The sequence below is a fragment of the Myotis myotis genome, unplaced genomic scaffold, assembly GCF_014108235.1.
Source record: "Myotis myotis isolate mMyoMyo1 unplaced genomic scaffold, mMyoMyo1.p scaffold_m19_p_3, whole genome shotgun sequence".
NCBI lineage: Eukaryota > Metazoa > Chordata > Mammalia > Chiroptera > Vespertilionidae > Myotis > Myotis myotis.
The window spans coordinates 157,826,088-157,851,398 of record NW_023416335.1 but is presented as its reverse complement, the minus strand read 5'-3'; the positions used below and the strand labels follow the sequence as shown (position 1 = coordinate 157,851,398).

The 25,311-nt window shown below is 47.6% G+C and overlaps 2 protein-coding genes across 26 annotated transcripts in view; one reads left to right on the top strand and one right to left on the bottom strand.

Annotated features, from left to right (window-relative positions):
- The window catches only part of RBMS2 (RNA binding motif single stranded interacting protein 2), a 56,897-nt gene extending 49,090 nt beyond the window's left edge, over positions 1-7,807 (top strand). For 12 of the 20 annotated variants that reach the window (XM_036301508.1, XM_036301501.1, XM_036301499.1 and 9 more), the window contains 5 exons: positions 46-156; positions 1,020-1,100; positions 1,529-1,614; positions 1,721-3,174; positions 5,766-7,504. In XM_036301508.1, the coding sequence (XP_036157401.1) occupies positions 46-156; positions 1,020-1,099 (191 nt within the window). In that variant the 3' untranslated portion in view covers position 1,100; positions 1,529-1,614; positions 1,721-3,174; positions 5,766-7,504. The other 8 variants (XM_036301504.1, XM_036301515.1, XM_036301506.1 and 5 more) reach the window with 4 other exon arrangements.
- Positions 7,808-7,906: 99 nt separating this feature from the next.
- Positions 7,907-25,311, bottom strand: part of BAZ2A (bromodomain adjacent to zinc finger domain 2A) — a 37,595-nt gene continuing 20,190 nt past the window's right edge. For 5 of the 6 annotated variants that reach the window (XM_036301490.1, XM_036301488.1, XM_036301493.1 and 2 more), the window contains 26 exons: positions 24,762-24,947; positions 23,930-24,148; positions 22,986-23,462; positions 22,784-22,844; positions 21,629-21,737; positions 21,114-21,215; positions 20,735-20,945; positions 18,536-18,636; positions 18,166-18,231; positions 17,757-17,984; positions 17,387-17,641; positions 16,800-17,014; positions 16,444-16,518; positions 16,071-16,251; positions 15,012-15,071; positions 14,669-14,813; positions 13,517-14,169; positions 13,134-13,356; positions 12,863-13,018; positions 12,606-12,757; positions 12,146-12,435; positions 11,922-12,054; positions 11,670-11,816; positions 11,038-11,264; positions 10,781-10,924; positions 7,907-10,695 (listed from right to left, as the gene is read on the bottom strand). In XM_036301490.1, the coding sequence (XP_036157383.1) occupies positions 10,530-10,695; positions 10,781-10,924; positions 11,038-11,264; positions 11,670-11,816; positions 11,922-12,054; positions 12,146-12,435; positions 12,606-12,757; positions 12,863-13,018; positions 13,134-13,356; positions 13,517-14,169; positions 14,669-14,813; positions 15,012-15,071; positions 16,071-16,251; positions 16,444-16,518; positions 16,800-17,014; positions 17,387-17,641; positions 17,757-17,984; positions 18,166-18,231; positions 18,536-18,636; positions 20,735-20,945; positions 21,114-21,215; positions 21,629-21,737; positions 22,784-22,844; positions 22,986-23,462; positions 23,930-24,148; positions 24,762-24,947 (4,982 nt within the window). In that variant the 3' untranslated portion in view covers positions 7,907-10,529. The remainder of the gene's footprint in view (positions 10,696-10,780; positions 10,925-11,037; positions 11,265-11,669; positions 11,817-11,921; positions 12,055-12,145; positions 12,436-12,605; positions 12,758-12,862; positions 13,019-13,133; positions 13,357-13,516; positions 14,170-14,668; positions 14,814-15,011; positions 15,072-16,070; positions 16,252-16,443; positions 16,519-16,799; positions 17,015-17,386; positions 17,642-17,756; positions 17,985-18,165; positions 18,232-18,535; positions 18,637-20,734; positions 20,946-21,113; positions 21,216-21,628; positions 21,738-22,783; positions 22,845-22,985; positions 23,463-23,929; positions 24,149-24,761; positions 24,948-25,311) is intronic. The other variant, XM_036301492.1, reaches the window with a different exon arrangement.

The following is a 25,311-nucleotide window of genomic DNA, read 5'->3' as shown; positions in this document are numbered from 1 at the left end:
CACAGAATGCTGCCAACTAACCCTGTCCTTTGTCGCTGCCTCTAGGGTTCAGTTCTGACCCCAGGGATGGACCACCCCCTTTCTCTCCAGCCTGCCTCCATGATGGGACCTCTTACCCAGCAGCTGGGCCACCTCTCCCTCAGCACCACGGGCGCGGTAAAGCGGGATGTTTCTGATTATAAACTCCTCCTGAGGAAGGAATATTTGTGTAATACTTTTCAGGATAAATACTAATGATGATGAGAAGCGCTTCAGTATCACTGAGGGCACACTCAGAATAGGGGGTAAACTTAAAAGATAATCATCCATGAGCTAGGAATATAGCCATTCTGCTCCCCAGCCCACTCCTTTTAACTGATTCCTACTCATGAAACTAAACAAATGGTGTTTCTATCTACATACTAGTTTACCTAGGAGTTCATTCACATCTCCTAGAAATCCTTATCAAAATAATCACAAAATAATCACTAGGTTTCTTGTAGGCCTGCTGCCTTCCGATTTGCCCAGGAGGGCTTCCCGGCAGAGAGGTAACACAGAAGCAGGAAAGAGGAGAAAAAGCATCATGTGTGTATAAGTCTCTCTAAGCCAGTGTAGCCCTGAATTGCTTTTAAAAAGCACAATGAGATCTGACAGTTAGCCCTCACTGGTGTGGCCCAGCCGGTTGAGTGTCATCCAGTGCACCTAAAGGTGGTCAGTTCGATTCCCGATCAGGGCACATGCCCAGGTTGCGGGCTCAGTCCCAGTCAGGGTGCGTGCCTGAGGCAGACGATGGATGTTTCTCTCTCTCTCTCTCTCTCTCTCTCTCTCTCTCTCTCTCTCTCTCTCTCCCCCCCTCCCTCCTCCCTCCCTTTTGCCTTCTTCCCCTCTCTCTCAAATCAATAAAAACATATTTTTAAAAAGCAAATCAGACAAATTAATATCTCTGGGGATGGAACGAAGGCATCAGTAGTTGCTAAAGCTTCCCAGGTGCTTTCAGTGTAGCCAAGAGTCACTCAGCCTACTGGTGTTTTTCATTCTAGTACATGCCAACTGCGGCCGCCATGCAAGGAGCTTACATCTCCCAGTACACCCCAGTGCCTTCTTCCAACGTGTCAGTTGAGGTGAGAACGTTATAATCTCTTGGGATTGAGGATAAGAAAATGAAAGAGGCAGATTTTCCCATTCAAGATCTCCCTCTCACAATGATGCTGATTCTGTGTTCACAAATAGCTGGTAGGTGAAGAATGTAGGAAGGAAAAACTTTGTGTCCTTGAATGAGGCCCTTCCTGACATTCGGCCAGATAGTAAATACCAGGATGCTGGCTTGTATTCACTAGTGTGTCTTGGGAACAGGCTGCTCTAAACGCTGGGGAGGTAATGCTGGGTGTGCGATGCATGTGTACTGTAGCATGTGCACCTAACACTGGCGTGTGGGAGTGGGTAGGTTGGCGAAGGCACTCGACTCTGGGTGGGTTTTATTTAGGCTGCTTTAGTGGCAGGGGAGGTAAGGATGCACAAGGTGACTCTCCTGCATTGGCTGTGGTTACAGGAGAACAGCGGCCAGCAAAATCAGGTGACTATGGATGCTCCCTCAGACCACGGGGTCTATTCTTTCCAGTTCAACAAGTAACAGTGGTAAGAATCACATGCTGAGGGCTAGGGTGCGCTGAGCAGCTGAGGTCAGACAGGGTCTCATGCTTGTCATTCCCCCTCCCGACCCTCTGGCTTATTCCTCCTTTAGGACACCCCTCCCCGTCTTTGTTGAATACAAATGAATTCTTGGAGATGCTGATGCTCCCAGACTCCAGAGCGCTAACCAGGAACACAGATCATCTGTGGGCCCTGCTAAGCCCTACCACTTGCCTCCGTTTCTCACAGGCCTGGGCCTGAGAAAGAAATCTCGGCACTCGTGTCTGTGCTCTTCCTCCATTCCTGCAGGAGCCAAGGAACCGGCACTGTGTGTGTGCTACGTTCAAAGGAATCAAAACAACCTTTTTTTCCTTCTTTTGCAAATAAAGTTTTATGTGTTGTTTTGTTTTTTAAAAACTGCAATATGCAATTCCCCTATCCCAAAGAGACACGGTGCCTGGAACTTCTTATCTTTATGAAAAACACTTTTTGATGTGTTGAACTGATTTGAGAAGGCTTTTAAACTTTTTTTGTTCTTTTTCTTTTTTTCTCTTAAAAAAAAAGGAAAAAAGAAAGGAGTGGTGCTAAAACTTGAAGGATCCCTACTGTGGGCCCTTCTTACGGAGTTTAGTTACGGACTTGTTTTGGTCTAAGAAAATATGCAGTTTTAAGTTTTTGCTTTATAAAGCTCGCAACTCACACACCCTGTCTTTCCTCCACACATTTTATGCTTTGCTTCTCTCATCCATATTTTTCTTCTCTTTCCCAAACAGCAGAGCTTGTCTGTTTCACTTTTTTTCAGTTTTTAATTTTGTGAATTTCTCTTTTGAATGAAATTTTCATATGGAATCGTTAGGGGCTGGGCAAGGAACAGGCAGAACACTAAGCATGCCCTGGAAGTGGCTTTCTTCCCGCTGTCCTGCCACATCCTGTGAGAAAAACTAGACTTTGTCTTCAGGAAGCAGAGATTCGACCCAGGCTCATTAAGGAGACAACCCACAGCCTTGAAAGTCACACTTGAGCCAAATTTGGATGAAGACCAGGTCGTCCCTTGCAAGTTACAGAAGGATGGGCTCAACTGACTTCTAATTCTTCTCACTGCCAGGCTAACACCCTCTGAAGAAGTGTCCTCTCTAGCTACAGCTTTTCAAAAATGCCAGCTTTTCTGCTTCCTGGAGGTTCTTGTCTCCTCTGGGGCTCAGGGGTCCCCCTCTTCCCCACCGCACCTTGCTGTGCTGGGGGCCTTTGCAGCCGTGACCCTGCTGGCTCCCCCTCGGCTCCGTCCCCACTGTGGAAGCTTCCTCGCTTCACTCCAGACTGACGGTAAAGGAGACCACTTGGCCTTCCCTGGAGACATTTTTCACTGTCCAGCCTGGGGGTAGAGGTTGTGTGCTACTGGCACCTAGTGGCTAGACACCAGGGATGCTGCTAACCATTCAACAGTGCACAGGGCACCCTCCACACCCCCAACAAAGAATGATCTGGCTCAAAACGTCAGTAGAGCCAAGGTTGATGAGAAACCTTGATGGAGACAGTGTAGTCCCTGCCTCCTGATCAGAGGATCTGGTAAGTTCCCACTCCAACCCTGGACACACATGCCCTTTTGACACTCATGCAACTAGTTGAAAGTAACAAATGGGGTCCTTGACGTTCCCTCAGGCTCTGACCTTTGACAGCTCTGATGCCCTTGAAAGGCTGCGCTGTCTGCACACTCACATCCAGAGGGATCAGCGTGGGGACTGCTGGGTGTGTGTGCCGTGCAGGGGTGGGAAAGGACAAAGCTCTCTGTCGCTGGCCAGGGCCACCTGTCCTGCCCTGGGGTGTTCGGGACCCTTTGCCAGGGAACCAGTAATTTTCCTTTTTGTGGAAAGACAACAGGGAGGTAGGATAGGAAAGGACAGTAAATCCCATCTCATCATTTACAATATCAAGAGTCTTTTATTTTTTTTTAAGAGTGCTTTAAAAAAAGCCTATATTTTCTCTTGAACTCCATCTCCTCTGCAAGTCCTCACCTATGCACATGGAGACAGAGAGGAGAAAACATTTGCACATCTTCTAGGACAGTGATGGCGAACCTTTTGAGCTCGGCGTGTCAGCATTTTGAAAAACCCTAACTTAACTCTGGTGCCGTGTCACATATAGAAATTTTTTGATATTTGCAACCATAGTAAAACAAAGACTTATATTTTTGATATTTATTTTATATATTTAAATGCCATTTAACAAAGAAAAATCAACCAAAAAAATGAGTTCGCGTGTCAGAGGTGTCATGGGTTTGCCATCACTGTTCTAGGAAGTACAATACCGCATCTTCTCCCAGCCCCTTCCTTATACACGGAAAGGAAAGCTCTGCTCGCCTTCACTTCAAGGTCAGCTGCCTTTCCACCAGGTAATCGGACTGAAGGCCAAATGACAGAGAATGGAGAAACAGGTGTTCATGGGGCTGGCCGTAGGAGAGGAAGGATACGATGTTGGGGGGCGGGGAGGGGGAGAAGCTGTATTGGGCCCAGCTTTCCTTCCCCTCCCACCCATTCCAGAATTGGGGGTCCAAATGTCCCCTCCCCTTAGATGGTCCTTTTGTACATCCTGGGGGTAAGTGGGGGCCAGGGGGCAATGGGTAGGATATAAAGTGTCAAGGACAGAGTTGCCAGTATTAATTTCTCATGGGTGCTTCCAACCTCGGGAAGGGCCGATCCAATATAAAACAGCCCAAGTTCAATAACCTTTTAGAGGGTGTAGCTGGGCATTTCCTACGTAAGGGAAGTACACTATAGATTTCTTGTCTGTGGTCTTGAAGGAAGAGAAAACAAACCCAGACTCCTGCTCATTGGATAGTGGCTCGGAGAAGCCTTCCTGAGGTTCGGTGCAGTGGGGACCTTGCACACATGGAAACTGTTGCCGTCTCTGCTGCCCCTCCTCTGCCCCCAGAACTCCTGATTCTACTTTCTCCGCATTTAAAAAAAGTTTAAGTGTGCCTTTGCTTTGTTTTGAAGTTACCTTTTGTGTGTTCTCACGTGAATCTACTTAATGAATTGTGTTGTGTGTTTCTGGCTTAGGCATGTTTGGTTGGGCATGGGAAGTATGGAGAGCCTGAAGTTATTTTTATAGTTGTTAGTGGCACTATGCAATTTTTTAAAACACGTTTTTATTGATTTCAGAGAGGGAGAGGGAGTTAGAAACATCAATGATGAGAGAATCATCAATCGGCTACCTCCTGCACGCCCCCTACTGGGGATGAGCCCGCAACCCAGGCATGTGCCCTTGACCAGAATCAAACCCGGGACCCTTTAGTCCGCAGGCTGACGCTCTATCCACTGAGCCAAATCAGCTAGGATATGAAATTTCTTTTTGGTGATTTTGGGTTACCTCATATTCTCTAGTTGTTAGTTCATTTCTCCCTCCACCCTCCATTTATTTTTAGAGCGAGTGGGAGAGGGAAAGACAGAGAAATATCAATGTGAGAGAATCACATTGATTGGTTGCCTCCAAAGCCTGCAACTGAGGTATGTGCCCTTGGCCAGAATTGAACCTGGGATCTTTTGGTCTGCAGGCTGATGCTCTATCCACTGAACTAACTAGCTAGGGCTGTTAGTTCATTTGGATCAGGTCAAACATGGGCGAGTGATTGGATAAAGGAGAGGGGAGGAATAAGGGATACTTTTTCGTGTGAAATAGCCTACTGGTGGCAGGGGAACTGTAGGGGAGCCTTCAAATTCACAACCTAGGGCTGGGCGCTTTAAACACCACTGCCTAGTGATTCTGAATTGTCTTCATAGAGCCCAGATGTGTTTCTCTGCATATCACATCTCATCCCCACATTACAGATGCTCATAACACTTTTTTAAAAAATATATATATATTTACTGATTTTTTTACAGAGAGTAAGGGAGAGGGAGTTAGAAACATCGATGAGAGAGAAACATCCATCAGCTGCCTCCTGCACACTCCTTACTGGGGATGTGCCTGCAACCAAGGTACATGCATGCCCCTGACCGGAATCGAACCTGGAACCCTTCAGTCCACAGGCCGATGTTCTATCCACTGAGCCAAACTGGTCGGGGCTCGTAACACTCTTAAAATATTTTAATACCTTGTATTTTTGTTTTCAAATAAAACATCCTCAAGACATTTCCTCAAATGATCTTGTTCTTTACTAGGCTCAAAGCCTGCCTGTCCCATCTCATGCCAGTGTTATTACTGCCCCTCACGCTGAGATGATGCAGACCCCAGGCTGCTTGTGGACTTTTTGGAGGGTGAGTAGAGGTTAGGGAAGATGTGGGAACGATGATGAGGAGAAATGTTATTTTTTAACCAAAGAATTTGAAGAGCTGCCCAGACTTGAAAGCCTAGTGGCACTGAAGCAGGAATAGCTCTTGTAATAAGTGAGGGTTGTAGGAAGACATTAATTTGTGTTGAGGGTGAAAACTAGACCTTACTGGGCCACAGGCCATCCCTGGGCGGGGCCACTGCAGCCCAGTTTCATTTCTCTTCCTTTTCTAACTTATGGATCAGTGGACTCTTTCACCTCCTCGTGCCGGCAATGCTCACTCCCTGCTGCTGCAGTGTCAGCCCTTTGGGGGCCTCTGTGTGGGTTGGTACTTTGCAGCACAAGGTGCTGTAAGGCCTTGCTGAAATGGAATGCTGTGGGGTCCTGGGCAGAGATCTAGTTTTCCAGAAAAAAAAATAAGTCACTGCTGCTCACACGTGTGCTCCACCTCTGGGAGAGCAGCAGCATTGCACTTTGACCTTTTCCAAGAGCAATAAACTTGGATGGGAAATCGGGTCTAAACTTGCCCCCGGCTCTGATAGACCAGCTTCAGAGCAAAAGGGTGGTGTTACGAAAGTCAGCCTGTAAGGGCTGGGTCCTCAATCTTACGCCTTGTCCTATTCTCCCCAATTCCCTCTTAAGCCAACTACTCCATTACTGTGCTTACTTGCATTTTAGGTCCTTCCAAGCATTAACAGAACCCTCATATTGACTCAGCTTTCCCCCTTCCTTTCTTAGGAGGACGAAGGCATAATACCTGCTTTCCTCTACTCTTTCTGACCTTCATGAGTGTTAGGAAGGTGGGGCCTAGAAATGGTTCATGATCCAAGTGCCAACATTCTGGTCACCCTAGAACAGTGTGCACGCTCCCCTAGGTCTTGCTGTGGTGGGCCAAGGGTAACTAACGACAGCCTGGCCTAGGAACACATGGGACAGAGCAGAGCTCAGACTCTGGGTGACTTGGCCAGTGGCTGCCATGTAGCTGAGAAGGTAAGCAAGCACCAAAGAGGGCATTTGTGAACAGACTGTTCCTTCTCCATCTTATTCCATGTAGGTGCAGGGGTGGGCAAACTTTTTGACTCGAGGGTCACAATGGGTTCTTAAACTGGACCGGAGGGCTGGAACAAAAGCATGGATGGAGTGTTTGTGTGAACTAATATAAATTCAAAGTAAACATCATTACATAAAAGGGTACGGTCTTTTTTATTTTTAGTTTTATTCATTTCAAACGGGCCAGATCCGGCCCGCGGGCCATAGTTTGCCCACAGCTGGGTTAGAGGGTCGCCAAAATGAAACTTCTAGCCTGGAGGGTGTACAGCTTTCCAGCCACGTCTTCTCCCCACGACTGGTGCCCTATCCCCTCACACACACTTTCTGGGTGGTGAGTGCTCTCTTGCATGCACTTAGCACCTTGGACAGGAAAAAAGCTTCATTTGGACTCAAACACGCCTTCTCTTTATCCAGAGGCTTCTAGTTTTAGCCTCTTCCCAAGTCTATGCCTGTGCCACCCATTCAGCTTGTCCTTCCTTTTCTGACCTCTGGTATTCTCATGTTCCTCCCCTACAATTTGGTAGAGCTTCATTTTGTCTCATTTCAACCTTTGTTTTTAAATAAAACATAAAGCACGAACATCTGCCTCCAGGTGTCTTATCCATGGGTGGAAGCTGGAAGCTGGTGATGGGCCCACACTTGCTACTACGGGAATACAGGCGGCAGCTTAGGAGGCCAAAGCCCCGTCACACAAGGAGGAACCAGGCACAGAGTTCCGTGTTGCTCCAGCACCTTGGCCTGAGGCACTGGGATCCCGTCCGATCCCAGGAGCAGAACTTCTGCTGCTGGGATTACCTCTTGTACAGGAACGGCCAAGCCTGGAGGTTTGGGATAAACCTTGGAAGGTTAAGAGCATGCTGCTGTCCTGCCTGCTGTCTCCTACACCAAACCAGTCATACTCACCCTCACACCTCGTGTTCCCCTCTAGGCAAACGTGAGAACCGATGCTGAAGGGAAGATGAATACACAGAGTCTTGTGAATCTCTATCAAATGTGGTTTTTATTCAACTGACAAGCACTTTTCTACAGCTGCACTTGTGGAACATCACATGGCAAAAACAGGAGTTTTTTCTCTAGACTTTTTTTTCTTTTTTTAAACCTTATTAAAAATGAGGTTGGTCCTAAAAATATAGAAAGAAATAAATTTAAATTCACAAAAAACTGTACATTATCAAAAAGTCACTAAAACACCACATTTGGTTATATAAAAAGTCAAGTCCCTTTTGATGTAAAAGGAACGTGGAAACTTGTTGGTGTTGATGGTGTGGTTTCTTCCTGTTACCAGACTGATGGGGGAGGGGAAACAAAGGAGTAGGGAGTGAGTTTTTTTGTGTTTTTTTTAACCTGCCTTCCCTACCAAATACTCTTATTTATCAAGAGAAAATCCACCTAGCTCAAGGGGCAGTGAAGAGGAGGAAAGAAAAGTGAGAAATGGCCCCTTTGATCACGCCCTACTCCACCACCTCCCCAGCCCCCACTGCAAATTGGGCTGGGACTCCACCCCACCTTAAGAGTGCCTGGTCCCTAGGGAGAGAGATGGAGCTGGGAGAGGAACACAAAGTAGGAACAACTGAGATTTCACTCCCCTGTCTACCTTGCCTCCAACAATAAAATTCCTTTAGGGCATTTTACACCAGGGGAAAACTGCTATGGGGAGAAGAGAAGAGCCCCAACTATAACAGTTTCAAACGTTTGACTAACACAAAGTTTGTTACAGCGCAGTTATTTAGATAAAATATAAATATTTATGCATAATATAAAGTCAATTCAAATATTCTTCAATCCACCTCTTATTTAAAAGCAAAAAAAAATCTCGAATAAAATTAAAAGTTTTGAGGTTTATCTGACAGAAAAGGCGACTTTAGAAATAGGCTATGGGGGAGAAGGGGCATAAAGGAGTAAGAAAGGGCTGCCCCAGGACCTACGCTGCCCCCCACCCCGTGGCTATTCAGTGCTGCCAGAAGTACAAGGAATGCTCCACCTCACTGGCACCCTCCCCCAATGGAACATTTCCTGGGTGCCTTAGCTCTCTGCTTGGGCCAGCCAGCAGCCACCTCCCCAGTGCAAGTACCCGTAATTTCTGGTGGGAGGGGCTCTGCTGAGCAGGAAAGCAGGGGGCTGGGCCCCATGGCTATAGCTGGGAGTTAGCAGCTTTCCTCTCACACGTTGGGACTTAACTTGAACACAGTCACATGTAGGGCAGTGGTGGACCCAAAACCCCTCCTCCTACTCTTTGTGCTCCAGGTTCTCTGCTGCAGGGAAGGGTCCTGGGGTAGGAAGTAGATAAGGGAAGGAAAGCACAACTAAACCCCCAGAAGCTCATGGGATTAGGAAAAATCCAGTTCTACCCCTCTCCCTGCAAAAGCTAAGACTCAACACTACTGAAAGGAGAGGGAGTTCCTGTTGAAAGATTGCACAGTTTAGAGGCTGGAACAGAAATGACTGGGAGAGAGAAGAGCCACAGCCTTGTACCCAGAAAAACTGTTCCTGTGGTTTCCCAAAGACAAAAATATGATGGTTTGAACAATGGGAAAGATGGGACTAAAAACAGAGAGTTGAGGAAATTGAATGGATGCCTTCAAACAATACAGGGGCACAATTAACAGTGTTCTCTCTTACACACACACACACACACACACACACACACACACACACACACACCTCAGGCCAGTAGGTTGCTACCTGGCCTCCATCTTGGGGTGCGCCCAAACTCAGCAGTAGTTGTCCCTGAGGAGTTCCCAAGAGGGAGGTTTGGGTAATAGGTGGGGAAGGAGGCTGCAAGGCCCAGGGTCCAGGGTGCCTCCCTGTCCTCTCCCAGCTACTGAGTTTCAGAAGAGGCTAGAAACTCAGCATGTGAGGAGTACCCAACACATGAGAGGGGATAGCTATTGGCAGAAGATGAGGACAGAAAGACAGGGACCTCTGAACTTCGTTTTTCCTCTGAAGGGAAAAAAGATTTGGAAAAGAATGAAGGAACCCGTACACGATAGTTTTACATTATTGGATGACAGAAAATCTGAAAGGGGGGAGGGGAGGGAAGGTGAAAAACTGAGAGAAAGTGAGAAGCAAGGGAGGGACTGAACATGGAAGCAGCATGTTCAGGGCCCGGTGTCCGGCTCGACACACTTGGGAATTAAGTCCACTTTACTGGCCGTCACTGCGGGTCCACACACAGTACAGAGTGTTTCTCGGTTTCACACATTCACTAGAACTATTGCTATTGTTAAACAGCCCCAGAATGCTGGGGCATGTACAGGGAAGGAGAGGGATCTGGGGGAGGAAGTAGGGACTTCTTTCCTCCTCCTCATTTTTAATTAGGAAATAAAACAGAAAGGAAAATTATTTTTTTCTTTCTTTTTTTGGCTTTCAGTCCAGAAGGACCTCATTTCTGCCCCTCTTATTTGAGGAGCAAGAGGAGGAAAGGGAGAAGGGGTGTAGGGATAAGAGGATGTAGGGTGCTGCCAAAGGTAGAGTCAAATAGCAGATATATATGTATATATCAGATTTGAGCCGAGCCCCAGGGCAGCATCAGCAGGTGAGAATGGCAGGTTTTTGTTTGGAGGGTGCGGGGAGATGCCACAGGTGACTCCCCACCACCTTTGCCTCACAGATTGGCCTGTTTTCCCTGATAAAACTCCTCCCAGCGGCTCTCAAAGAAGCGTCGCATGATGTGCCCAGCCTTTCCCACTTCAGAGTCATCCTCATTGAAGGTCTGGCAGTTGTCAAAGACCAGAAGCGCATCAGCCGCAAACTCCTCTGAGCTGGTGTACCTGGGCAGGGGGAGGCCAAGCTGTGAGTTGGGCAGGAGGCGGAGCAGTACCAGAGGAGTCGGGAGAGGTGCTGATGTCTACTCACCCTCCTCGGAGCAGCCGCTCCCGCATGGTGGAGAAATCCATAGGGTTTTTGATAATGCGCCGGTACCCACTCACCAAACGTGGGTTCACGGGCTCCAGAAAAGGCCAGGCTGCATCATGGGACTCCATCTCCATCAGGATAATCCTACCATTAAAGGGACAGTGATGGCTGCATCTCAGGAAGCAGATACACTGACCCTCCCCGCCTTTTCCTCTGGCAAAGGTAGAGCCGATTGTCCACAGAATCACCCAACTCACTCGCAAAATGTGAGATCACTGTGATGGTTCCGCATGGAGAGCCGCCGCCGCTTCGATGGTGACAGCCCTTCCTCCGAGTACCGAGGCACTGCTGGGCTTTCTCGGCCCCTCGACAGTACACGGCGTTGGCGGCCATCACCCTCTGGGAAGTTCAGCACGTAAGTACTTTTCCGCTTCTGGCCTCGTTTTGGGAAGCCAGGCTTCTGAGTGAATTCTCCTTCTACCTGCTACAGGTAGAAAAAGATGAGATCAGCAACATCTGAAGATGTACTTGGCGTGCCCTCCAGTTCATTACAATTCCTACATGTCTAAGTGTGATCAGCTTCCAAATACTTTCACACATACGGCAGCATGTGAATTTATTCACGTAACCCAATATAGTAGGCAAAGGGGAAAGTATAATCACTCCCATTTCACAGAAGAAAGCAAGTGAGGCTATAAAATCTGTGACTTGTCCAAAGGAGGAACAGCACTCAGGAACCCAAGGTCTCCTAGCACGTAGTTGGAAGATCTTTCCAACGACAGACTGAGGCGTGGGGAAAATGGTATTTGTAGGGTTGGTAGTCAATAGGATGAGAAAGAAAATCTCTGACTTCTGCTTAGGAGTGGGAATGAGAGAGCAGAAGGCTTACCTGGGCCAAACAGACAGCACAGAACCAATCTCCCTCTGGAACAGTTTCCATCTTGGGCCGATGGCAGTATATGTGGCAGCCACGGTCACACCCATCACAGAGCAAAAGAAACTCATCGTTGTCACCTTTCCGGCACACTAGACAGGTCTAGACCAAGGTTGTGAGAAGGCAGGGTGAGCCTCCTTCTGCAGTGACCCCACCCACTTGCGCTGATTGGCTCCCCAGCGTTCCCAGGCTCTCCCAGCCTCTTACCACTTTGTTGACGGACTTCTCCCAGGCAATGGACCTCTCCAGCTGGCCCAGGCACAAGCACACCTGGGCTGCACTCCGACACCGCTCCAGTGTCTGGCGCCAGGTCCGAATGCGAGGAGTGATCTCATATGATCTGGAGGGAGAAAGTGGTGATCTTTGGATGAGTAGAATCCATTAAACTTCTTCCCAAGACCAAGAATTGGGAGGGGAGAGGGGACACTCACATCTCTGCAGTGGTGCACTGAGGGGCAGCACTGGGTGTGCTGAGCAGGGCCTTCTCTAGCACAACCTCATGAGCTGGCCAGAGGGGCTCCCGTAGGTACCGCCGCTCCACATTCTGCTCCAGGGCAGCCAGTCGCATCACAGCCAGGTCCAGAGGGTTGGTAGTTTTACGCTGGGGGGCGAGTCCTTCCCTGCCTCGACCTCTCCAGGTGATATCCTCCTGGGAGTCAGGTAGGTGCTCACAGTAGGCCAAGTCTTCGCGAACAGAGTCTGGGCTAGGACATGCCCAGCCCTGCAGGTGGGAGAGAGGGATAGAACTCCTCATTGTAAAGAAAATTAAGCATAAAGAAAAATGTGACCCACTATGGTCACAGGAGATCACTTGTGAAGGAGAGACCCACATATTTTCCCCAAGAGAGTAACACCCTTCAACAACCCCCTGCCCAGTGCCAGCCTGTGTACCCGAATCTGCAGGTCAGACAGGATGACCCGCTGTTCCAGCTCCTCTACCCACTGAAGCACAGCCAGGTCTGTCTCATACGTCTTCTCTTTGGGGGACCAGCTCATAACCCCTTCTTGAAAAGCAGGTAACTGACTGGGCTCAAAGATGGAATCTGAGAAGACAGAGCACAGAGTGAAAGGCCACCAGGCCATTGTACAAAGCAGCAATTCAGCATTTACTTAGGCTCTGAAGCTCAGGCTGGGTCCAAGCATCTTACCAGTTAAGGGCCGCAGGCAGACTTCCTTCAAGAAGTCCCTGTGCTTATTGAGGTGTTTGTGAAGGGCCTTCTCTCGGATGCCTCGTGGGTGCAGGGCCTTGAGCGTGGCATCCAATGTCTCAGGATCTCGGATCCACCACCAGCCTGAGCACATCTCTGTGGACAGAATTGATGTATTTGGGGTGGGTGGGCACCAGCATGAATCACACAGCCCACATCTGATGCCACTCCTACCTGTACTATTACCCCATTGCACCCCAAGGTCGCTCACCAGGAGGAACAGGCTGGGCTGTCAGCTGGTTTAGGTAACGCTGCTCCATCTGTTTGAAGAACTTGCTGGGAGGTCTCCCTCTCCGTTTTGGTTGTCCCAGCCCTTTGGGACTCTGTGATGTTTCGCCAGGGTCTCCTGTTCGCCTTTTAGGAGCCACCCCAGGCAAGGGGGTGGAAGAGCGCTGCACTGGAGAACAGGGGCTGGCCGCACTGGGCCTATTCACCTGTGCATGAGATGAAACATAGGGGATGAGGGTTTTTCATGTTTATAGGACCCTAATGGCTACCTATTCCTTCCCCCAATCTTAGCAACAGTCCACAGCCAGGCAATGGAGCCTGTGGCAAGAGGAGGTCAGGTGCACACCACTAATCCTGGCTACTTACTGGCTTGGAGGAGACAGGTGGCTGAGGGGAGGGCGTGGACTGGTCCTCAGAAGCCGCAGGGGGTGGGGTGGGGGCAGCGTTGCAGAGCATCTGGGCCGAGAGGTCACACCAGGGGGCTTGGGACTCAACGCTGGATTCTGCCTCTTCAGGCTCTGGCTCCTCCAGAGGCTGTGATGGCGTCGGGTCCAGTTTTCCAGGGCTGCTATCAGGTGTGAGGACTGAGCTGCTCAGCAGGGAGCCGTGGCTCTGAGTCTGGCTCAGCCAAGACAGGAAGGCTGACTGGCTGAGGTCATGCTGGCTCTGACCCAGAGACAAAAGCGAGCCTTCTGGCTCCAGGAATCCATTATGGGTTACAGGCTGGGACTGAAGCTGGGGTTGGGCATAAGCCTGAAGCGGAGGGTAGGGTTGAGTCTCGGGCTGAAGTTGGACTTGGGGCTCTTCTGAGGCCTGACAGCTGACAGGAGACTTAAGGTGCCTAGGTTGCATAGACTCAGGCTTGGTTTTCCGAGGTCGGCCTCGGGCCCGGGCAGGAGAACTGGCAGAGGTGCTGGAGCCAGCTAATTCCCTCTTCAGAGAAAAGGGGGCGGGGCTTGGTGCTGCGTGGGAAGCCACTTTTAAGGAGTCAGTTTCCTGCTTTATCATATCCTCAGGAACTGCAAAGAAAAGTGAAGAGCTTAAGACATACACCGACACATAAGAAGAGAGAAAAAGGGTGTATAGATGCAGGATATACACTTTCTTTTACTCTTGGTCTTAATGAGATTCTACTGGGACTTATATGCCAATGAACACAGTATCTGGGAAGGAAATACTATTCTCCCAAGTAATCAGCAGCAGTATAACTGTAAGCTAACATTTATGAAGAACCAACTATGTGCCAAGTTCTATTCTAAGAACATTAACTAATTTTAAACCTCTCAATACTCCTATGAAATATATATACTATTATCTCCATTTGATAAATTAGGAAACTAAAGTATACAGCTGGTAAATGGCAGAGCAGGTACACAAGCGGTCTTCCTCTACAGCCTATGCTCTTATGGAATACTGATTCTCATACAATGAAAGACACCTAAGTGACTAGGCAAAGGAAAAGGAATTACTGAACTTTTGTTCAATAGGTCTCAATTCAGGCTCCCATGACACACCTACCTAAGCTCCCCTCTGTTCCTTCCACAAAGATACCAGCCAAATAGGGCAACACCCAGTAGTTGCGTCTGTAGCGGTCCTGACCCAAGGAAAATGCCCGAAGCATCTGGGATGAGTGAAGCAGCTTTTTTCGAAAGAAGAGCTGACGCTGGGTAGACAATGGAAAAGGAAGATGAATAAAAAACATATTTCCAGAGTGACAGTGGTGATTTCATTCAGTATATAAGAGAAGAGCACTAGTTCTCAGCTTCCCTATAAAATTGATACCATCTGGGCCCAACTCATAAGGTGATCAATTCTCGCCCAGCCTGTATCTCCAGCTCCTGGGAGGTTAGAAGCATAATACCTTGCTGAGTTTTTCTATCTGGCGTTCTAGCTCTGGAATGCTAGATGCTGTGACATCAACCTGGAGAAGAAACAAGGGGACAAGAGAAAAGGAATGATCAGATTTAAGAAAGAGAAATGCATTTAACCCTTGAATAATGACAAGTTAAAAATGCTGACACCCAGACCTAGCCGGTTTGGCTCAGAGGACAGAGCATCAGCCCACGGACTGAAGGGTCCCTGGTTCGATTCCGGTCAAGGCCATGTACCTCGGTTGCATGTATCTGGCCCTTGTCAGGGCTCGTGCGGGAAGCAACCAACTGATGTGACTCCCTCTCTCTGTCTCTCCTTGTCCCTTCCACTCTCTCTAAAAATCAATGGAAAAATATCCTCAGATGAGGATTAACAACAACAAAAAAATGCTGACACCCTCCTTCCCCACAGTAAAAAATTCAAAAATAATTTTCTACTCCCCTAAAACTAAACTACAATTGTTCCTTGGTATCTGCAGGGGATTGGTTTCAGGACGCCCTACAGACATCAAAATCCACAGATGCTCAAGTCTCTCATGTAAAATAATGCACACACTCAGACTCCAAACTGTGGACTGAAAATATGTAGTTTTCAATCCAAAGTTGATTGAATCCATAGATATAACCTATGTATATGGAGGACTGACTGTATGTTTATTTTTTTTATTATTATTATTGTTATTTTTGTTACTCCTCACCCGAGGATATTTTTCCATTGATTTTTAGGGAGAGAGGAAGAGAGGAAAAGACAGAGAGAAACATTGACGTGAGGGAAAGCCATCAATGGGTTGTTTTCTGCACAAGCCCTGACCAGGGCCTGGGCCAGGGAGGAGCTTGCAACCAAGATACGTGCCCTTGACTAGAATCAAACCCGTGACCCCTTGGTCCACTGGCTGATGCTCTATCCACTTAGCCAAACCGGCTAGGGCTGTATATTTATTTTTAGACATCTGCGTGTAAGTGGACCCGCACAGTGCACACCCATGTTGTTTAAGAGTCAACTATATTCCATTTCCCAACTCCAATATTCCTTGGTCTGAGGCTAGTACCTCTCCATCTCTTCGACCCCGACGGCCATGGACAGCTGCTGTACTCTCCTCCTCTTCTTCCTCTTCCATGCCACTAGTCTCCTCCATGATCCGAGAGCTGCGCCTCCGCCCTAGGCCTTCCTCTAGCCCCTGCATCTCTACTTCAGTCCGCCCAGTTCGCTTGGCCAGAGCAGTTTTCAGTCTTGAAATCAAGATTAAAGGAAATGATGGTGAGGAATGTGATATTACCACAAAAGGAATACCTGGAATCCTGAGCCCTGGGGTAAGGTTCCAACCTCAGGGGAGGGACTAAGAAGCATCAAAATCTGGGCAAAAGCCCTGACTAAGCTTCCCCCTTTCTCCCTCTGGACCCTACCCTCTGTCCTTTCCCTACCTCCGGAGTCGGCCTTCAACAATCCACTTGTTTTTCCTGTAGTTGGACATACTCTCCAGAGTCTTGTCAATCTCACTGCAAGAGAAAAGGGAATGGGATTTTGAGGTAACCTGGTGGCACACACAAAAAAGGGAAGTTCAAGGGAAAAGGGGCTGCAGCCTAAAGCCTAGATTGAACAAATGGCAGAGGAAGTCTTAGGTTCTCTGAGGAAGGCGCTAAGATTCGGTCCCAGGTCACTCTAGCACCTTCAGAGCCTGGCAGTGGATACACATCACCTAGGACTCTAGATGGCTGAACCCCTCCCTGTCTGATTCTGACCCAGGCATACAATCACCATCCCCACCCCTGCTCCTCACTTGATGATGAGGGTGGAGCCATTGAGCTCATGTACAAGGAAGGCCAGGACAGCAGCTTTCTGTTGGGGTGGCTGGGCCTGAAAAGGCTGGGTGCGTAGGCGCTCACAGAGGACTGGCTCCACTCCATATGCCATGAGGAAGCAGCGCAGGATCTCAGATACATTGTCTCTCGTCAGTGGGATCTCCGACAGCTTTTCCCCCAAGATCTTTAAGGACTGTTTGGAGGAGAACATAATGGAAGTTAAGAGAAAGAGGAACAACTCAAGTTGCATGAATCTGGAAGAGGAAAATATAGGAGAGAACTGGGGTTAAGATAGGAAAAGAATGAAAGTTGCTAGGACAAGATGAGAGAGGACAAAGGAAAGGTGCAAAAGAAAAGCAGTAAAAGATGAACAATATAAGCAGAGGGAGGTCAAGAAGAAAAATGAAACAGAAGGAAAAAATACAAGGAAAACAAATTATCTCTCTCTTCATTTGTCCCAATCACTTAAGGGAGGTGCTTTCATATGCTTAACTTAAAGAGAGAGCAAACCTGAGAAAAAGCATTGGATCCCAGGCCTCCCAGCCTGCCTTGGAAAGCATCTCACCTGACAGTGGGAGGGCAAGCCAGGATCATAGAGTGCAGCCTTCAGGAGCCGCACCAGCAGATCTTGCACCTCGCCCACACTGTCGCCTTGATACAGGAGTCCCTCTTGCAGGACCCCTAAACTAGGTACATCTTTGGCAGGGTCAAAGCCCAGCACCTTGCCGAAGCTGTGCAGGAACTCCACAATGGTCAGGCAGTCTGAGAAGGTCTCGCTAGGCAGGATCAGACCAGGGATGTGTGAGAAGTCAGGCAGAGGCTGTAAGGATAAAAGCGGTAGGGGGTTCTGTCAAAGGCTGGAAGGCCACAGTCTGTCTTCCTTAATCCAAGTGTCTTCACAACTGGCCCCTCCAGGACCCAGGACCCCTCACTACCTGGTGGTCAGTCAGACACATATCCTCTGTGGGCTTCTTCATCTCCTCCAAGATCATCTGCTGCCTCTGCCGCTCCTCCAAGCACCTCTGCGTGACCTGTGTTTTATCTGCTTTACAGGCTGGTTTGGCTTTGGCCAGCTCCTCCTTTTCCTTCGTTTTTACCTTCTCCTTCTTCTCCCTCTTAACCTTTTCCTTCAGTTTTTCCTGCTTTGTCTTTACCTTCTCAGCCTATCCACACAAAGGAGAGAGGAATTAACAGTGCCATAAAAATTCCAGTCACCACCCTTCCCTATTCCCCTGCCTCCCACCCCAGAGCTCAGAAACAACTATAAAAAAAGACCAACTCACATATGTCTTACAAAATCAGTTTGGTGACTTCAAAGTTATACTTGTGTGTACATGCACCTACCTTGGATTTCTTCTTAGCTTCCTTCTGCTTTAAGCTCTTGGTCTCTTGTTTCCGCTTGTTTCTGGCCTGTAAACCATAAGGGAAGTCATTTCTCCTCAAACTCTGAAAGCATCTCTGCTTGGGCTAGGATTCCAAAAAGACAAGGATGCTGGGGAGGAGAGGTGAGAGATGGGATAAGGGGTTGGAAATGGATTCTTTCTCTCACCCTGGAGATGCCCACATTCATCTTGAACAAGCCCAATTCTCTAAGTCAAGCCCCTCAAAATTCCACGTAATCAAGGTATGCTGGCTACATGGAGGTTGCCAGATGTAGGAAATAACTGGTTAATAGGAAATGTTAACCCACTGTGTAATCTCTGATGTCCCTCACCTGCCCTTGGGTAGTAGTCTGACACTCTCCACGTTGTACCTTCTGCTTCATCTTCTTCTTGATTTTATTCATCTTTGCTTTATCGTCCTCATTCAGTGTTTCTGTGAGCACAGACAGAAAAATAAAGCGTAAAGCAGGCAAACCAATCTCCAGCATTCAGAGCAATATATGCATATTACAAAGCTGGCTTCCCAAGCAACTCCCTGGAGAATCTAGAAGTATTTTTTTTAAAAAAAGATCTATTTTATTTCTTTATTTTTAAGAGATTTAAAAATTTATTTTTAGAGAGAGAGGACGGGAGAGAGGAGAATGAGGGGGGGAACACTGACATGAGAGCAAAGCATTGATCGGCTGCCTCCTGCGCACCCCTACTAGGGATGGAGCCCACAACACAGGCATGTGCCGACCGGGAATTGAACCGGCAATCTTTTGGTGCATGAAAAATGCACCAACCAACTGAGGCACACCGGTAAGGGATTTTTGTTGTTGTTTTTTTAAGTATACAAAATAAAATGTTGGGATTGGAGGGCCAATGTAGAAGAGGAACCTGCTATGGGAGTAGAACAAAGAACTCAAATGGTATCTTTGGCCCAGAAACACCAGCCTCCGGAATAGACTGCGTTGCTTAAGAAGGTGTCCTAAAGGCCACGATGGCAGAGTAGCCTCGTAGCCGAACCATCTCCCACACTATTTGACAATGGCAGCAACTCACAGACTATGATTTTAGAGCGGAGAATGGAAACAGAAAATCAAATTGCCAGGAAAAGACATGGTCTCCAGACTTGGAAGTAATGATTAACCAGGAAAGAAGGGCCCGAGTAATGGACATCTCAGTGCAATCAGATCAATAGTGACAGAGCTGTTGTTTATGCTCAGTTCCTATGTCTTGCTCCATAGAAAGATCTGAATTTCTTCCCCTTTGGAAAACTGAATATTAAATGTGATTCTGCAAACAGCAGTGTTTTAGAATGAATGTTTCTGATATGATAGTACCTATCCTATTCTGGCATAGAAACACTGCCACATTTGTGCAACAATCCTGTAGGTTAGACAGATACTATCTGCAGATGAACCACTATAGGCTTCTATTAAAGTATAAGTGACTGGCTCTAGGTCACACAGTCAGAAACTGGCAGAGCTGGTACTTTGAATTAGGAGTCAGAAGACTCCAAAATTTTTCAAATTTTTCATACTATATCAGGGTAAATGTTAATATTTATTAAAATATTAGACATTTTCTACCTGTCTATCACACTGAAACAGTGTAAATTATCTTATGAATTCTGAACCTCCATGATGGCGGCAATGAGTGAAGTAAGAGTATATCACCCAAACCAGTAAGATAATTAAGAAGCTGAAAAGATGGTAAAAAGGACATGAAAGCCCTCTTCTCTCATAACATATGGGGACTGCACAAGGCTCCACTAGGTAAGAGCAACTCAAGAAGAAACTAGCCGTTAAAAAAGTACAAAAGAGCTGGGACCCTGATGCTGCTTTCCAGGGAAGAGGAGGGGGATTCAGATGCATTCTGTCCGACAATGTTAGTCATGTTGGGAAACTCAGCCATTAGAAATTCATCAAGATTTCAGAAACCTCATAGAGCAAGCAGAATCTCAAAGTAAGAAACACCTCTAACAGTTACCAAATATTTACTTGGACGTAAAGTATAGCAAAGAGCAGCTATTTTCAACTGGTGTGCTGTAAGAAATTTTAAAACATGCAATACCTGACTATTTAATCAGGGGCACTGACCTCTTTCCCCTAAGATTGTCAAATTAAAAAATGACAACAGCCAATACAACAAGTCAATAACATTGTAGTAAGTATGTACAATGCCAGGTGGGTACTAGGATTATCGGGAGAATCATTTCATAAATTATATAATTGTCTAACCACTATGCTGGACACTTGAAACTTAACAAAAAGAATATTGAGCCCTAGCTGGTTTGGCTCAGTGGATAGAGCACTGGCCTGCAGAGTGAAGGGTCCTGGGTTCGATTTCCGGTCAAGGGCACATGCCGGGGTTGTGGGCTTGATCCCCAGTGTGGGGTGTGCAGGAAGCAGCCAATCAATGATTCTCTTTCATCATTGATGTTTCTATCTCTCCCTCTCCATTCCTCTCTGAAATCAATAAAAATATATTAAAAATATAGATTGTCAACTGTAATTGGAAGAGAAAAAAGAGGAACAGCACTGTACCTTGGGCCTCCAGTTTCTTTGTGGGGCGGTTGTCTGTCTTATTCAATAGCTCAGTGATTTTGACCTTGGGAGGCCGACCTCGGCCCCGTTTCACCTTGGGAACTTCCTTGGTCTTGGCATTCTCAGTGTTTCGAGGCCGGCCCCGTTTCCCAGTAATTGCCTGAATCCTAGATGGGATCTCCTCTGCTGACAGTTGTATCCACCGCAAGCCCTAAGAGAATGAGGAACACTGTTACAATGGGAGGGAGTCAGTGCAAGCCTTCTGGCACTGTGAACCATTCAATGCCCCAGAACCTCCTAACCCCACAAAAAGAAAGCTGCAGCTTATCTACCAACCCTTTCTCAGGGACAAAAGTATATTTAACCCTTGGGTCTGTACCTCCGGTGTGTCTCTCTCTTCAAAGAAATCTCCAACAGGCATACGGGGACTGAAGCTGAAGTGCTCACGGCGGACACTGTGTACCACGTTGCGGTTCAGGTACTAAAAGGAAGAGATAAAGTGGCATTAATGCCCGGCCAGCGTGGCTTAGGGGTTGAGCGTCAACCTATGAACCGGGAGGTCATGATTCGATTCCCGGTCAGGGCACATGCCCGGGTTGCAGGCTTGATCCCCAGTGTGGGGTGTGCAGGAGGCAGCCGATCAATGATTCTCTCTCATCACTGATGTTTCTCTCTCTCTCTCTCTCCCTCTCTAAAAGCAATAAAAATATAGTTAAAAAAACAAATAACAAAACAAACAAAGAAAAATGGCACTAATGAAATCATAGCCCTACCAAAATTTTTGGCCAGCAATAGCAAAGGAACAGTCCCCAAAGCAGACAATGGCAGCCTGTTGCCACTGGACCCAAGAAAGGAATCTGTACTTCCCTTAAAAGCCCATGAAAGCTGCATTACCTTGATCACTTCCGGGAACTGTTTCATCCTCTTCCCACAGGGGCCATAATACCAGGTCTCCCCCTGCCATCTGTGGCTGCCCTTCTTGATTCGCACCTCTCTCCGCCACCTGCCAGAGAAGCACACGGGCCCTGCCGCCAGGTCACACCCCTATCCAGTCTCAAGCCACCCAGGAGTCAAGCCCACTGAGCAATGATCCTCCCCACTTCTCTCTCACTAGAACTTCATGTAGATGCAAACACAGCCTGAGATACAAGCTTGGCTAGATGGCAGGCCTGAGTGCTACTAACCCCTCAGGGCCTCAGGGGAAAGTAGTAGGCCAAACTGTACAAGCCCAGAAAGGCCTCCACTCCTCCTTTTACAAAGCCAGTGATACAAGCAGCCAGAAACCCCCCATCACTGATGCCATTCAGGGAAATTACTGGGTTTCCAATAAAGAGGGTAAAGACCTAAGGGAATAAAGGCAGAAACTACAGAGGATGGGGGGAGGCAAGAGGAAGAGTAAACTCACTGCTGACTCCGTGAAATGACTCCGAAGGCCATGGTTTAGTCAAGAACTCTGTGTTCTGAGCAACAGATTATTCTAAGCCTAAGCCTTATCTTTCTCTCAAAACTTTAAGCAAAACTCAGACTTGGTGACCACGAGTAGCCTAGAGGGGCAGGGGTGGAAAAGATCAGGAAGGCACTGATTCTTACAAGGCCCTTGGTGTCAACTGACTTGTTTATTTTGGTCACGTACTGTTCTTGCCCTTACCTCTCTGAAGAACATTTAAAAAAGAAGCCAATTCATTGGGACTAAGCCACACGTCATTCACTGCTAGCCATTCTCAGCATATAGGACAAGTCAGCTAATTTGAATATCTGAGCCCTAGGGTCACCACCTGGGTTTGGAAATATAATAGCTGTAGCCCTCTGAGTAAAAAACTGAGTGGCCATAAGATGAGGAAAGAATAGATGAGGAGAGGCAGACCCTGAGAGAGGAAGGAAAGCCTAGGAACCTCATGAGAAACGTTATCATTGTCGACAACTGTACTTTAATCCACTCTTGTCTAGCTCATTCCTCCCCATCCCAGATGAGGAGCTCCCTTCCCTTCTTCCTAGAGTCATTCATTAAATTTGTCAAAGTCAACACATGTAGCAAACTAGAGCATTTACCCATGTTGGAGGGGAAGACGAACTTCTTCTGGGGTAGCAATTCGTCTCCTTAGAACATCACCTTGGGAGAAAAATAGGGAATACTGAAATAAGAATTCAGCAAAATAATGAAACAACAGGACAGCAGGGAAGGGCGCAATACCCCATAAACAGAAACTTTTCCTGGAACCAGCTAGGGATGGAACAGAATCTAGACACTCACCACCACCAGAAGTAGGGACTCCTTCTCCAGTGACCTCTTCCAAGTCAGCGGTGGTTTCAGGGAAGCTGCTGACATCCTTATTTGCTGGGGAGGCTGTTGGGAAGACAGCTGCAGGGGAAGCTTCGGTGGATGCTTTCGGGGGGGTCACTGGTGAGGCCGGCAAGGAAACTTCTGAGGAGATTGGTGGGAAGGCTGGTGAGGAAGCTGGAGAGACTGTTGGGAAGGCTGCAGGGGAGATTTCCGGGGAGGCTGCTGGGGAGACTTCTGGAGAGATAGCTGGGGAGGCTGTTGGACAAACTGCCAGGGAGATTGCTGGGGAGGCTGTTGGTGAGACTGCTGGTGAGGTTGTTGGATGTAGCTGAATAGTGGATGAATGGTCAGGGGCTGGCTGGGTCAGAGGTGGTGGGAAGTCTGAAGCCACCTGAGTCTCCATTTCTTGTTCTGCATCACTACCATTATTCAGGTCAAAGCCGTTATCTAGAAGCCAAAGGGACAAGGTAAAGGAAAAATGGTGTCATATAAAGCAAGAGAATCTACTCAGTCAAACCTGGACTAAGATAAACAGGGCTACTTCAAGGGCTTGTCCTGAGAGTTGGTAAAAGAGAATTAGCCTCTGGCTGTCCTACCCATTCATGAAGGTTAAAGGGCAAAGCTGCTGCTGCTGTCACTGTGTGAAGAATTACCTTTTACCTGGAGCCAGTAAGGCCTCTGGCCTCCTTTTTCCTGCAAACTCCAAACCTCACACGTCCTTTTGGGCACAGGGCAGTGAGAGTGGAGCAGCTTGTGCCTTCTAATTCCCACCACACACTATCCCAAAGCCCCCTCAGATCCCAGCAAGATGCTTTCACAGATATCCCACCCCTAAGGCCTAACTATGGGACAACAGTGTGCTCTCACTTTTTCCCAGGTCAAGGACTTTCTTTGTCCTACCTCTCCTCACTTACCTTGTAGGACAGACTCCCCAAGGACGGGTGGAGAGGTGGGGCTGGCAAAAATAGAGGCTGAAGTTTGACTGTCATCTGCCAGAAGACTGAAGTGAGTGGCATTATTGAGGGAAGGACAATCAAGGGCAGAGATCACAGGGCTGTCCTCAAGAGGCAGCTTGTCCTCTGCATCCATCAGTTCCGTATCATCTATACCATAGAGTCCTCCACTTACTGGCTCTTCAGGGGGCGAAAAAATCAGAAAGCAAGATTTAAGAAATACTTGTCTAAATATATCTAATTCTAGTCCCCACAGTATAAAATTCTAATAATAAATTAGGGAAATTTTGTAGCCCTCTTTTATGAAAGAGTAAAGTCACCAGGCTATAGGGATCATAAAAGCTTGAAGTGGAAATGAAGGGAAAAGCATGGGCCCTATAACAACCCCCAGACCAACACAAAAAATTCTAGCATCTATCACAAAATAGGCCTTTCTTAATATTTCAGTGGGGCAAAAGGTAATTGTTCACTGGCAAATGTCTTTCTACTTAGTAGGAACCCAAACAGCCCAACTGTGTGGTAATAAGTCTCTATCCAGTGAATTATTAAAGCCCAGGGCTCATGGCCAAAAGGAACATTGGGAGAGAACCTGGGAAATGAACCAATTCAGCTCAGAGTGCAGTTGGCCGAGTCAGGCTAGCGGCATGAGACCGTGGTCTGCCACAGGAGTATCTGGAGGTCTCAATGCCCCAGATTCCCAAATCCTTTCCCTGGTTTACTATCTATTCCAGGTGACAGAAGCTGGCTATCCTTCTGCATGGTTAAGTTGAAGAGAGCCAGCCTCCAAGCCTACCTGGTGCCAGGGTGTTAAAGGGCTCCAGAGAGACTTCACTGAGGATTGGAGTGTCTTCCAGTTGATCAGGAAGATGTGAAGGGTCATCTAAGCAGCTCACTGTGGGGTCAGGGACCAAGACCGAGACTTCTTGGTGTAATGACTCCACAGAAGGGATGGAGCCATTGTAGCCACACATCTTCAATTCTAGGAAAGAGCAAAAGGAAAAAACAGTGCCTTCACCTGGTTCCTTTAGCTATAGCAAGCAGTCCATCTGCACTAGAGGGATGGTCATTCTTTCAACATTTATAGGTGCGAGTTCTATGTCGGATACCTTTCATATCAAGATATTCTCAGTAAGCAGAATACTCACTGAGTACTATTAAAATCCTATAGCAGGAATGGGGTCTGAGACAAGACTCCCATCGTGTTGGCAGCTATTTCCCCCACTCAGTGGAAACAGGTGGTTAACAGATACAACATCCTGTGATTTCACAGGGTGCTCGCCCTTATTCTTGGAATCAATAGCAAACTAAGCATTTATCTATTTAGAGGGCAAAGTTGAGAGGGA